At 48.0% G+C, this 14865-nt stretch overlaps 1 protein-coding gene across 1 annotated transcript in view; it reads left to right on the top strand.

Annotated features, from left to right (window-relative positions):
* LOC119401256 (uncharacterized) overlaps positions 1–14865 on the top strand; it is a 41951-nt gene that overhangs the window by 11509 nt on the left and 15577 nt on the right. Inside the window, exons 2-3 of the mRNA XM_037667940.1 lie at positions 6788–6850; positions 6905–6994. Coding sequence (XP_037523868.1) covers positions 6788–6850; positions 6905–6994 — 153 coding nt within the window. The remainder of the gene's footprint in view (positions 1–6787; positions 6851–6904; positions 6995–14865) is intronic.

Below are 14865 nucleotides of genomic sequence, written 5' to 3'. Positions count from 1 at the left end.
ATTCCGAACACTGCTTCCTACCCACTGCAAAATGCTCAGCCATAATTCATCATCATCATCAGCCACAACACAAAGTGTATATAATGCCTTACAGATGTGTAGCAGGTACCACGATTTTCCGAAGAATCACGAAAAATGGCATAGTGGGAACTTCGCTACTTCAGAAAAATTAGGATGATTTATGGCGTACTGGGTACCTTGCACGTGTACTTGCATTAGTTGCCCCAAGAGACTCTACAACGGACTCTACAAAGTCCGCTCTTCCAGCTTTTGCTGTAACTGTGTTACGTGTCTTGCGCAGGCCTGGTGATCTTTTTATCAGAACAGCGGTCTCTCACAGCAGAGAGTACACTCAATGACGTGCTGCTTCTGAGATCCTGCTCACTCCCTTGGCACAAAGCATTGAGCCCACTAAAAAAAAATCGTATTTGTCTTTTGAGAAAATAAATACTATGACTGAAATTAATACTGGTTAGTGCTAGTTGGTAGGAATTCGTGGTGCAGTTACTTCCGCTCCTCTGAAGAACGTGTTTTACCCTTATCCCAATTTCTTAAGAGGAACGCGAGTAACTACATGATAAATCCAATGTTTTCTATGATTACCCTAACTTCAAATTTTTGTATTAAAAAAAAACCGTTACGAACCTTGGTGGCGTTACAACCTTCGTGGCGTCACGAACCGTTACGGAACATTTTTTTTTCGTTTCGGAACAAAAACGGAATGGAACTTTTTGCGGTGAACGAAACTAAAACCGAAACGAAAAACATTTCGTTCCGACAGCCTGGGCACAACTAAATTTGGGCTTTCTTTAGCACGTAGTGTTTGCGTCAGGTGAACGCAAACTTGATTGAAAGAATGTTATTGCCAACATAAATGCAGCACACATCAGCCGCAGCATTTGACTCGCTCGCTATGTACATCCACCAGCAAACGTCGTGTAGCTTATGAAGGCAAAAGACGCCTCATCAAACGGGAAGGTTGACCGTCGGCGTCCCTCGTCGGCGGCGTCATCCAATGCAAAAAATCATCACGTGGTGACTTCACCATATGACGTCACCATGACGGCACATTACTTGACGTCACATGCCGTATTCACACGACATGGTCGCTGTGCACAGCGGTGGACCGATCACGAGGCAGTGCAAAACCGCGTTTGGAGCAGAAAGCTTCTGGAGGGGGGAGAATCAATACATCGACTGACAAGAAGAAGAAGATGGCTCTCGCCTTCCGGTCATCTGAGAGGAATGCGGCCCTGTGAGTACTTTAATCAAACGTATCTAAACAATGACGCTTGGCGTGACCCTTCCCAGGAATATATAGCCGAAAGAATTTTTCGAAAAGGTAAAGTAGGACCGCGGAGATATAGTGATCGCTACATTTACCTGACGCATCCCCTCTCAACTCGATTCATTCCGGAGGAGAGGACAGCGCCGTTCGATGTGCCCCGCCCAATGCATTACGTCGCCTCGCTTCAATGTTGTGTGGTTTCCTTTCCGCGTAACTTGGTGATGCTGACGGCTGCTGCTGGCAACTAATAGTTCCGGTCATAGAGTTTCCTAAAATATAACTAGAGGGGACTCTGGCGCTGCGATCGTTCAGCCAACACGGGAATGATGGGTAGTACACGGATTTGCCTAGTCTTCGTGCTTGCGGGCTTCGAACGCACTTGTGGCTTTGTTTATTGCTGTCTTTTGGCGTTCGTTTCGGATAAAAGAATAGACCGTTGTGAACTTCGTGACCAGGTTTGATTTGGTGAGCTTAAAAAAAATCACAGCATATCCACGGGGTGAATAATGATGAGTGGGGCGAAGCTCCGGAGGGAATCATCGGAAAACCGTGAAACTCTTCCGAGAAATTCGCCCAGTACATCATATAAAAAGTCTGACACAGCGTGTATATATATTAAACATCCAACTTTTATTGTACTGTTGGTTTACGTGGTCCCTTCATTATCACCGCTTTGTGATCGGTGAAATGCAGGGAAAGTGTCCGCTCCCGTGCGAAAGAGAAAGCGCGCCAAGAGCGACCGCGTTCCCCACTCGCCCTGTGAGAATTAACGGCAAGGCTAAAGGAAAGACACGACGCGCGTAGCGTTCCTCTTCACGTTCCACGACGCGAGGTCGGTAGCATGCCCAACGAAAGCCAACGGAACGCGATCGTGCAAGTGCTCCGGCTTCGCGAACAATGCACGGCGTTTACTGCACATAAAGCGTCCCAAAACCAAACATCTTGCTCAAGGTGTGCTTTGTGTTTTTCGTAGAAATATTTTCTTTATCATGTACATTAAGACAAAAAGTTGAAAGCTCACTAGAGTATATCGCCCGCAAAGTATGTCTTTTAGTGTGATTAAATCAAGGAACCCTACGATGTCTTGTAAATTATGATATCTAGTGAATTGCTCATCTAGTGAGGAATTCATTAAACTAGAGCTGGCTACATACTACTACTACAGAGGAGAGAACTACCCACACCCTAAGGAGCTTCGCCCCTAAAAAGTTAAAGTGGCGAAGTGGAACTGCTGACTTTTGCTGAACTTTGTTTTGCGACAAAGCGAATGCAGGCGACACGCAGCCAAACGGAGCCGATAGAACGAAGTTTAGACAAATTTGTGTACTACCCATCATTCCCGTGCTGGCTGAAGCGTCATGCGTTGCAGCTCCCATAGACACTAAGCGCCAGAGTTCCCTCTAGTAAGTATTGCAGGAAACTCTATGGTTCCGGTCGGCTGCTTCTCGCGCGGCGCGGCGCATTCTGGCACGGTGTATCGCGTCTGGGGTCTAAGCCCTGACGCGATCTGTTTGCATTGATACTGTCGTTACTTCGCTTATGTCGCATTCATATTGTCGTTACTTCGCTTCGTGACATCGCTTATGTCAAAGTATGGAGAGCTGGGCGAGTTGGTTTGAGGACATCATTGGAAACATTTCGGCGCGCACACAATAGACGAAAACGAAAGGCGAGAAGACAAACGGGCGCGATCTCACAACTCAGTTTATTAAGAAAAAGAAGTACACGAAATATATAACCCAGGGTGGCTCAAGAGCGCATGTTTGAAAAACGAATCAAACAAACCAACAAGCAAAACAAAAGAAAACACATCTTGACAGTAATTTTGCAGAAGTGCTATCTACAACGTGCAGCAGAAAGTAAAAGTCAAGTGCGACTCAAAAAGGCGAATTCCTTGTCTGTTAACACAATCGATGGGTTACTTACGCAGTTATCAGCACACCTTCTGATATGAAAAGCTTCAACTATTTTCCGAGTTAGCTTGTCTTTGTGATAAAACAAAATGTTAGTGTCACACCACACAGGATGACATTGGCAGTTCCTGCAATGCTCGGCTAGGTGGGAGTGATTGCTAGTGTCCAAAGACTTCATATGTTCATTAAGGCGAGTGTTAATACATCGGCCAGTATGACCTATATATGCACGAGCACAGGTTAAGGGCAATAAATGAACTGCCCCTATCCTGCACCTCGCGAACTTTCCGCTTTCTTTTGAAAGGCAAACACATTTTGTCTTCTTCATTTTTTTGTCAAATTTTTGGTCCACCGCACGACGGATGCGTTGGATCTTGCTAGGTGCACTGAAAACAACCTCTACACCAAACCGAGTGGCATGTGCTTGAGCCCACGGGAAAAACGATGAATCTAAGGTAAAACAGCAAAGCGTTTGCAATGTGTGTCTTTCTTTGCAGAAGTGTGCTCTGGTCCAGCCTTTAAAATCTTAACAATCTTTTCAACTGCTCTGCGTACAATGTTGTCTGGGTATACGGCCATTTTTAGTCGGTTGATTTGACGTGAAAAAATACATGGTATGAATGCATGGTTTCGACAAGGCACTCCTCAGGCAAGACACTGCAATTCCATTTTTTACAATTTTGGAATGGCCTGAGCCATAGTTGAGAAGAGATTTTACTGACCGAGGATTATACAACCAGCATGTGTGTCCTGATTGTAGGTTAAATCAGGGAACTGCAACTGATTATTTTGGGCAACCTCATGCGTGAACTTAAGACCCATCCCATATTCCCTAAACACCTTCAAAACATTCACAACATTGCAGCCTTGCACGTCTTTCTCAGAGATAATTAAATAATCATCAACAAGCCGAAAAACCTTTTCAGCCAAACCAAGCAATCCTTTATGAATATTCCTGTCTATTCTGGCCAAGAAAATATCGCTAAGAACCGGGCCTACTTTTGAGCCAATGCAGACCCCTGAATTCTGGACATACATTTCACTATGCAATCCAGCGAATGTAGATTTTAAATAAAAGGACAAGATTTCCCAAAAAATTGGCAACAGATACCCCGCTATCATTCATGGCCTGCCTCTTACACGACGTCACAAATCTGAAATCTCGCGACGTTAAAATGGCGGGTGTACAATTAACAGAACATTACTATGCTGGACAATGCCGAAACCTTTTTTGTATAGCCGGACAGTGTCTCATTCTGAACCTAACTCAAGAAGGCTGCCCTCTAGTCACATTGGCAGCGGCTACTTATATCTGGAGGGGAGATGGGTTCATATGAATGTAATATTACTACGCGTTCTCCTTTTGATATTTTCTTATGTAACCGGTCCGTGACATGTATAACCACTGCCTCGCGCAAACCGCGCCCGAGTGTCAGGGAACCTTCCAGATTATTTCAGAATCTTCCGAAAAGACTGTGCGCCGCACGTGGACAATGGGAGATTATTCTGGAACTAACGCGGCCACCTACCATAACGCCGAAATCTTCGATTCCGCAGGTATAAAAGGCCGACACGCTTTACTGCTGATCAGATTACTCGACGGCCGACGCTGTTCTCGCCGGTATCAGCGTACAGCTTGAATTGCTTGTAATTTCACCTTTCATTTTTCGGGCACAGGTTCGCCAAAATAAAGGGTTCCGTATATTTCTGAGTACTCCTGGAGCCTTCTTCACCGTCACAGCCACGTGACAATATATTCCATTGTAGCGCAACGATGTTGAGCTGTTTGTGCGCGTATACATCTCTGTGGACTCATCCTTGCTGAGAGAGAGGGAATGAAATAAACAGCGCTGCGAGTGCGTGCTCCTTTGCCGTCCGAGTTGTATCTGTACAGGTCAACTCAAGATGAATCAAGGCCAACTATCAATTCATTCTCCTTAGTCAAAAAAACAAAAACAAACAACGTAGGCCTTGACCTGGTCCGGTAGATCAAGTTGCAGGGCAAGCTTGAAAGCTGCGCTTCCCAGTGTGATCAAGTCCAGTGCCCTATTCGTCGCCTTGTTGCAAGCTATTGCCACGCGCGCTTCTTTTGCTACTTTTATGTAACCGGTCCGTTACATCTGTTGAGCGTGCATTGCTTGTGGCTTGAAGTTTCGTTTTCCGGGCACAAGTTCACCCAAATAAACAGTTCCATATCTCCCACTCTTGCGGCAGCCGGCACCGTCACAAGCACGTGGCACTGATGAGCAAGGTGAAGCATGTTAATCGGAGACTAAAGCGGAAACCTCTTTTAGCTCCCCTGGCTCATCCCAACAGAAACACGTCTGCACACTCATCGACTCACAGCAGCAGCAGTGATGTCGCTCTTTTTCGATGAATGAATTTCCTGAAACACGAAGAGGTTTCATCGGTCGGTTCCCACCCGTATTTGCGCCGTCGATTATTAAAATTCAGGCCAGCAGAAATCTTAATCTGATAAGGACAGTGCTCACAGACAAACCCCATTAACAATGAACAAAACTCGTCAAGATTACTGTACTTCGATTGTCTCTTACTTACTCTACTCCCTTAGCCAGCCGCAAAAGTTTTCATCGCTTGACCTCCATACAATCTATAGCATGTTGGCAGTATTGTAATGAAGAAAACGGCAAAATGTGTTTACAGGTACACGCAATATGGCGACCGTATTGCCTTCTTTCTTTCGCGTCATTGTGAGCGTGCCTGGCGTCAGAACAGCTGCGCGAAGTTGCATCTATTCTGAAGGCTCTTTTCTTCAGATCTATAGCACAGCGGCTTAGATACAGAGCAGCGGTGATGTTCTTTCTCAATGAAAGAAAATGAATTTCCTGAAACAGGAAGAGATTTGATCAGTCCATAAAACATTTGCTGGTTCCCGCCTGTTTTTCGGTCGTCGATGATCTAAACTTCAGGCCAGGCAGGGCAGAATAAAATCACGATAGAGTGGCCTAACGTTGCAGAGCCCCTGCTCAGCGGTAGCCTCCTCTGCAGGGCTGGAGCGCAAGACGCGAAAGAGTCGCATGAGCGACCTGCACCGCAGAGAGCCTACAGCTCGAGGTCGTGAGACACGGGGGTCAAACTTTACAGCAGCAGCATAGGACAAATTTCATTATATGATCACGTGATTGTGGTGTTGAAAGAAAACTTCGCCTCAGTTGTTGGTTTTCCACTTTGCGGCCGACAGTGACCACTGTCGAAAGTGTGTGTGTATGGGGGGGGGGGGGGGGGAGGAATCCGGCATCCCCCCAAGTTTCCTCAATTGGGGGATGGTGGTGGTGGTGGTGGGGGGGGGGGGGGGCTAGCGCGCCCGATGTAGATACGCCTATGCTGGGCGTCTTTTTTTTTTTTTTCTTTACATGTGCTCGCTGCAGTAGGTGTGCTGGTTGGCGCATGATTTGAGCAAAAACAGCCCTGAGCGACAGGAGCAAATGCATGGCCACAGGGTCTGTGCTCTCTCTTTCGTGCTGTAGCTGTTTTTACTCCATTGTGCTCTCTCACTCTATCCGTGCAAAACGTCCATGGCTTTGTGGTAGCTGACCGAGCTGGTGTGGCGCGCCTCTTATTCCAGGCACAGCAGTTGAAGGATGCCTCACTTCACGTGGAAACGAGCGGAGAATCTTACAAGGAGCAGGTATAGCTCATACGCTCAGGTATCGGAACACGCCTCGATGTTATCCCTTTCCAGGTGCAATACTTGCACAGAACGGTCGACCCTGAGGCCCTGTGCTTTACCGGGGGAGGCTTCTTCCGCCTCAACAAGGCTCTGCTGGTCTCTGTGAGTACCTGTTTCTCGTCTTTACTTCATCGAACCTGCAAACCGCCTGCAGCAGAAACCCTCTCCTCCCTGCAGCAGGGGAAAGGATGCTCCTCTCGGTGCCAACACCTCCCGCTATTTCTACCTCTGCGCGGCGGCGCGTATCTTACCCAGCTTAATGGCAGCCGTAAAAACAACATTGGCATCCCACTTTCTTTAGCCTGTGAGATACGCAGTGAATGTAAGGAATACCTACGACACGCTTGTTACTATTGCTTTCTGCACCCATGCTCGGACTTAACAAAACGGACTTCTTCAAACGTTCAGCGACAGTGGCCATTGCGACGCGAGGATAACCGACATCTAAAAGAAGCGTAACCCGTGCGTTGAAGCTGGCGCTCGTTTTGTGCTCACACGACTCGGTGAGAGAAGACTTGAGACGTGACATGGCTATCTCGGGAGGGCTTGCAATGTGGATGGGATGGAGGGAGAGACGGGAGATTGCGGTCTCACGGCAAACAGACTTTATCAAACACGATCCGAAAAACAAAATAAACCACACTCTAAATTCACACAACCAAAAAATAGATATTACAAAAATTCAACAAAAGAATTCTTAGACTAAACTGAGTCTGTGGCTATCATAACAATCTGGCCACACTGACCTCTCGTCCAAAATGGAGCCCCCTTACTTGTCGTACGGTCCATAGAGTTTCCTACAATACTTACTAGAGGGAACTCTGGCGCTAGTGTCTATGGGAGCTGCAACGCATGACGCTTCAGCCAGCATGGGAATGATGGGTAGTACACAAATTTGTCTAAACTTCGTACTTTCGGCTCCGTTTAGCTCCGCGTTGGCTGCATCCGCTTTGTCGCAAAACGAATTTCAGCAAAAGTCAGCAGTTTCACTTCGCCACTTTAACTTCTTTAGGCTCAGCGATTCAAATCTGGTCACGAAGTTCACAACGATCCATTCTTTTATCCGAAAGAAAACCAAAACATAGCAATAAACAAAGCCACAAGTACGTTTGAAGCCGCAAGCACGAAGACTAGGCAAATTTGTGTACTACCCATCATTCCCATGGTAGCTGAACGATCGCAGCGCCAGAGTCCCCTCTAGTTAATTTTAGGAAACTCTATGGTACGGTCGGCGCGGCGTCCAAGGCTGTGTTCCAATTCTGGACAGCATCGTAGACAGTCTACGCTGACAGCTTAGAAGACAGCATCGAGGTCATGTTGTCCGACAAATGGAACGCGTCTAGAAGACGTCTACGCGACGTGATGCCACCTAGCGTCGAGAAGAGAAAGCTAAGAAAAACAAACGTAAATGTTCTTTCTTTAGCCTCTTTCGTGTTCAAACCTATGAAAAAATTAACGTAGCTTACATTGAGCGCCTGGAAAAGCGCCTACTGGTGCATAGGGGGTATGCACTGTACCTTGATCCGCGAGGTGGCGATAGCATCGCCGGGCAGCGACGCCATTTTGGCGGTCCGGCCGTTCGTGAGCGCAGTAGCAGTAGTAGCAGGTAGCAGTACCGGCAGTATCGGGCTACGTTCTGTATGCGTTCTGCTTAGCCCACGCACAGCAGTGTCGATCTCGTGCGCGGTGCGGATTTATTACGTGAAAATCTTTGAACGAATTTATTTGTGTGTGCGGAGAGACGGTACGTGCCGTGGTTGCACGTCAGCCAGCTGCGACAATGGTGAACTGCGCCGTGTTTGGTTGTAACAACCACACGAAAAAGAAGCCTATGGATCAGAATGCTGCCTCGTTTGGTTTCTTTTTCATACCAAAGGCCAGCTTTGCAGGTGCAGTGAGCAGCTTGTACCTCACCGTCTTCTTTGATGAGAAGCCACGGCGTAAGGAGCTTTTCATTAAATGACTGTGAATGACGAACCTGGGAGTACAAACAGACAACCTCAGTGATGTGACCTAAACATTTGAAATAAATTAGAAAGCTATCGTAGCTTCAAAGTTGGAACACCAAGAAATGTCTGAATAAAGCAACGTCAACGCTGATTTGCACGACGTAAGTGATCGACGCAACGCGGCTTCTAAAATTCTGGCGATGGCGTTTAACGCGGAATGGAGTTAGATCATACTTAATCCTTCAGAAAGCTGCGCGTCGCCCTAGCTAGAACTGTCGCTTAACGCTTGCGATAACTCAGCTACACACGAGCAAGGCAATCAGCGGTTGTTGAAATTCGAAAACCATTTAGAAACAGCCACTGGCAAGTGCTGTAATTCCTTCCTGCCCTGACGTCCCGTTACCGTGTTTACGGGTTTCACACGGCGATTAGAAATAAACGGGGAAGTCGGCTTACTTTTCTGACAACAGCGATTGTGCTGTACGGCAGAACTTTGACGCCTGCACTAAAAAGCTGCGATAAATCGGCTACACATTAGCACCGCACGCAGCGGTTGTTGAGAAGCAAAAACCGTTTGAAAACAGCACTGCAGCAATTGCTGTGATCTCTTTTCTGCCATTACATCCCGTTACTGGGTTTACAGTATCGGCAGAGCGCTCGCACGGCACAATAAACGCGATTACAAGTGGACGAGGGAAGTCTGTTTCCCTTTCCAACTGCAACTATCGTGCTGTCTTGGAGAACCTTGACACCCGGCTGCTGCACCCATCCGCTCGTGAGATAGTTGTGACCGTGCATGGATTTATAAGCTTTCAGTTGCTCACGCGACACAAAACTTGTCTCGTGAACAAGGTATTCCTTCATGTCGGTGAAGTCGACCCGCGGCAGCATGCAGTGCAACATCGAGTTGAAGTTCAGCGTCTTCGAGTTCGAGTGGGTTTGCGCCGCCGCACAGACGCACTTTCGCCAGGTAGCGCAATCGTGCAGGTTTATCTAACCCACGTGCGTATGCGCTTAAGTCCATTGCAGTCCACAGATGCACCAAGAAGAGCGAAAAAACAGATAGTTCCACAGTGCCACCATGAGCAACGTTTATAGATACTATAAACGTTGACCATGAGTCAGTTCCGTATCTCCTCGCGGCGCGCGTAGGGAGGAGGTGGCCTGTCGCCGCACCCGCCACCACAGCGCTGCAGTCGCGCTTAGCGCTAGGAGAGCGAAGGTCGTCTGCTAGCACGAAGGGTTTTGCATGAGCTATTGCTCACGGCCGAATGAGAATTGCGCGAACACTGTACTTGGTCCTTACTTGCTTAACGTTAATTGGACATTTACTTTAATTTCTGCGCGTTATATTGCTCACGAACTTGAAAAGACCTCTACAGACACGCTTCGCAGGCGTCAGTTTTGGGCAATGACAACGTGCTCGCTTCCCTCTGCGCCTTTCCATGTGCCTTTCGTTAAGACCACACTAGTTTGGCTATTGAGCATGCTCCAAAAATACGAATTTCAAACGTAGAAAACTCAGGGTTACATAACATCTCTCAAACGCGGGGAAATTTACATTTTGTAGTACGAATCAAACATTGCTTTATCAATATACTCGAATTATTCGCCGAGAATATTTCGCGGTTGGCAAGCGTGTCACGGATTTCCCGAGAACTGACGGACACATATCGTTTCAGTAATTCTAGTGCGTTCATTAACATTGAAAAAATGTGGTCTAGCCAAGAGCGCACCATATTCCGTGCGTAATAATTTTGCAACTTCGCGTTATGTGACGTTTTCGAAAGTTTTGCATTGTACGAAATGATTATGCGCATTTGTATTGTTTCAAAGCGCCAAGCAACATGCATTTTGGTCAATTAATTCGAATATGGCGGTATCGCAAAAAATATTACATTGTGAAAGCAAACCGAGATCCTTGGTATGCAAAATGAACGCGGAATTTTTTTACACGCGTACATACTGCACAGCATTGTTGGCAGGCAGTAGCATAACCAGGCATTATATTCGGGGAGGAGGGGCAGGCCCGTAGCCGGGGGGGGGGGGGGGGCGCTAGGGGTCCGGCCCCCCCTCAGAAATTCTTAAGTATGTGTTTTTACCAAAAATAAATAATGAAAATGGGTGTTTTTCTCAAATAGTCAAGGTTTTCAGCAAGTGCCCCCCACCCCCGAAAAAAATTCCAGGCTAGGGCCTGGGGAGGGGGGGGGCAATCACATTTTTTGTGTGTTCGTGCTTGTGTTTGTATGAGTGCGTGGATATATACACATGCAAAATTGAAAAATATCGGACGAGGAAGTTTGACCCCACCCCCTTCCTGGCTACGCTTGTGTTGGCAGGTTTGCTGCCAACTAATTTTTAAAGCTTGCTTTCTTGCTCTCTCTCTATGCCCTAATGGTATTGCTGTTTTCCAAGCATTTGGCTTGCGCAAAGAAGTGCACGGGAGTAAATAAAAGTGAAGCCAACAGTGTTTGTGCCTCTCGTTATAAGAGCATTCAGCACACCCCAAAGCAGGTCACCAAAAAATGTGTCCTTGCTAGCATGCTGGAAGCACGCTTTGCCGTACGTGCTTACGTGCAAGCAGTTTCTCTGAAAGGCTACCACTGACACATTCGCGCACAGTGACCAGCATAGACTCAAGCGGCAGGGAATCCCGCCTACCAAGGGCATCGTATTTGCAGACCTCGCAACGCGTTGTTTTCTTCAATTTGAAAGCCACGTAGCCTGCCAGGTAACAAAAGGCCGTTGGCTTCTGGTAATGCTGCACAGTACCCATGGTCGTCAGAAGCACCTGTGTCTTTCATCGCATTTTTCTCGACGAGGACCTCACGACGTCTTTTTTTTTGCACAGAGGCTTTCAAGTGCACTAAGCAAGGTACAAGTGGCTAAACTTAGTCACTATGGTATATGGTCTTACATGTTTTCCTCAGCGGTTTATCGGCGCAAGAAATAGCTCGCACCAGGGGCGTAGCCAGAAATTTTTTTCGGGGGGGGGGGTTCAACCATACTTTATGCATGTTCGTGCGTGCGTTTGTATGTGTGAGTGTATATATACACAAGCAAAACTGAAAAATTTCGGGGGGGGGGGTTGAACCCCCCCCAACCCCCCCCTTGGCTACGCCCCTGGCTCGCACCCAGCTTTAAAGAGGCCGCGGACCGGGTGGCGGCGCAAAAAAAAAGTGCCGCTTCTCTACCCGCTGGCACAGCCGGGCACGAAACAAGTTGGCATCGCAAAGCTTGAAAACTGCTTGACTTCCTGTGGCAATGAATGCTCGATTGTCTGAAGTCACCGAAGTCGTCGAGAGTAACCTCGCGCATGCAAAGCCAACAACAGCTCCGCACGCGGCGAAGCAACTACGGGAAAGAACACGTGTGCCCGCGCGCGCGACAGCGCTATTCACGACTCTGGCGCCCTCTCACTGCCTGGGTAAAAGCGGCGGCCGCCTTCGGCGGAGGAGTTACGGAACTGAAAAAGTATCTATAAACGTTGACCATGAGCGCCGCGAACCACCGAGACCGCCAAAATGGCGGCATCCTGGAACGACGCTAGCGCTCCTTGCGGATGACGTCAGGTGCATACCATACCGGCGAGATCCGAGCTACGCGAGCATTGCGCTATGGTGTCTAGAAGGAGAGGTGTCAGCATCGTCTCGGCCGCGCCGTGAAAGGAGGCGTGCTGGTATTTCATGCCGCCGCGGGGCGGCGCGCACGTCAGTACTGAGATCTGTCGAGACATATAAAGGAGGCTATGGTCGAGAACACCCGCCAACCGCCGAGCCGCACGTTTCCTCGCTTGCACGTGTTCTCGCAACGTCTGCGGCAGGGGCGTAGCCAAGGGAAGGGGGGGGGGTCAACTTCGGGGGGGGGTCAAACTTCGGGGGGGGGGTCAACCCCCCCCCCCGAAGTTTTTCAAGTTTGCATGTGTATATATACACGCACACATAAAACGCACGCACGAACATAAGTATGGTTGAACCCCCCCCCCCCCCGGAAGAAATTTCTGGCTATGCCCCTGGTCTGCGGTGTGCCAATTTGAACTTGTTCGGTATCGGTACGTACCGATGTGACCATGCCACAGTGACGACAGTGGTGTGTAAACAGCAAAGACACTGCTTTGCACCTGGATGCATTGTAAGACTGTGTCAAAATAAATGTCTTGCTTCGTTTTCGATGCGCAAGTCATAAAAGTTAGGGGTGTGCGAATATTCGAGTTTCGAATTCCAATCGAATAATACCTAACCGAATAATTCGATTCGACTTTCGAATAGCTCGTATTCAAAGCCTCCAATAATTCGACAGGACGAATATCTAAAACGCGACAAAGGTGCAACTTGGCTAGGGTGGAGTGGATAAAACTAACGCTAACATCGGTACAGTAGGCCTTTCGTTAAAACTTTCACCGATATCCTGGTACAAAAGCGAGCGCATGTTTATTTCAAAGGCGATCATGTATTTGCACACGTAAAAAAAAAAAGAAACATGAGAAAACTGTCAAGCTCTTCACAACTTCGCCTCTCAAACGAAGGCATGCACTTTCCTTGCCTAGTTCGGTCGCGTATGCCGCAGGCGACGACTTCGGCCCGCGAAACCATCGGTGATTGGATTCATATATGAAAAATTGTTCCCGCTGTGCAGTCGTCACTGCCGCACCGCACCACTCGTTCAAGAACTCCCAGCGCTTCGGCGCGTAGTTGAAACACTGCTGTGAACGAGCGCCCGAAGATTGTTGGGCCCCGAGTGTGCATCGAGATAAAGCTTTGCGCGACCACAGATGGAGCACAATTGAAGCCGTATTCCGCGACCGTAGAGAAAAAAAACTAGCTACCGTACCCCCTTTTTTTAGCCGTTGAGAGGGCCCCTGCTAACTGGAGTGACGGTTCTTCTATTAACATGCCTGCGCGCCCAGAAAAGCAGAATAAAAATACTCTTCCGAACAAGCGCGTAATGAAGCTGCCACCAACCCGTAGCGTCCCTGATTTTTCCTTTGTCTTGCAGCAACTGGCTCTACTAGTTTCATGTAAGTATACGTACTATTCGATTCGATTCGAGATGAAATTTCACTTTCGCACACCCCTACTAAAATAACGCATTCATGTATGGTTGCTGACACCTTTACCTGCATTGAGACGTCACGGAGAACACTGTGGCATCAAAGTGAAAACTGCACGGACGTTGTTTTGGTGTCAAGCTCACGGCAAGTCATTCATCTGATTCCCTATCTTCGAGCGCTTCGGGGTGCGAGTGGCAAACGTAGCTGATATACAAGGAAGTAAATTGAAAACATTAGTTTTCAGTGCCAATACACTCTTTGCAGCGAGCCACCAGAAATGTGCCAGCTAGCCTTTGTTATAATCCGCATGGTAACGTGAAATAGTTGCAACGAAAAGCGGCTGCTACGCGCGCGCGGGCGCGAGCGCAGGCATCTCTGAGCCGACAGCAGCGCCGCCGCATCTGGATGAATTCTCGCTCCCTCTCCGGCGCGCCGATGCTGACACCTCTCCTTCTAGCCAGGGGGAGGTTACTCCAGAGAACACCCATACACTTAGAGAAGGGAAACTGTACCTTTGACAGTGCAACGGAAATAAGGGTAGCGGTGGCGTTGTGAACTAAAGTAGCCGACCAACAGATGCCGTTGTACAACAGGAAACGGAAATGAGTTTTATGCAATATGGCTGCCGTCGCTCGTTTTTGGTTGCTGTGCAGTGCGCTCCGGTCGCCCGTGCTCGTACAAAAGAAATAAATGTATATGCCACGTTTTGTTCAGTTACCGAGCCCTGCGAGTGTCGTAATGAATCTTCTGAACTGTCTTTCGTGTGTATTCCGTGCCCCAACAGTGTGAAATGCTACGAAGGTGCCAGGAGACGCCAATGCCTCAACTGGCATTAACGCACACAACACCGGCGATGTGTAAGCCTGATAATGTTTTATTACATATTCATAAATCATTACAAGACAAAGTACACCACTGAGCGTTCATACAAGCAAACAACGCGGTTACATCGTGAAGTAGTGGCTCATAAAGCG

This window comes from Rhipicephalus sanguineus, chromosome 8, assembly GCF_013339695.2.
Source record: "Rhipicephalus sanguineus isolate Rsan-2018 chromosome 8, BIME_Rsan_1.4, whole genome shotgun sequence".
Classification (NCBI taxonomy): domain Eukaryota; kingdom Metazoa; phylum Arthropoda; class Arachnida; order Ixodida; family Ixodidae; genus Rhipicephalus; species Rhipicephalus sanguineus.
Note: the sequence above shows the minus strand (reverse complement) of the source record. Positions and strands in the feature narration are given on the sequence as shown.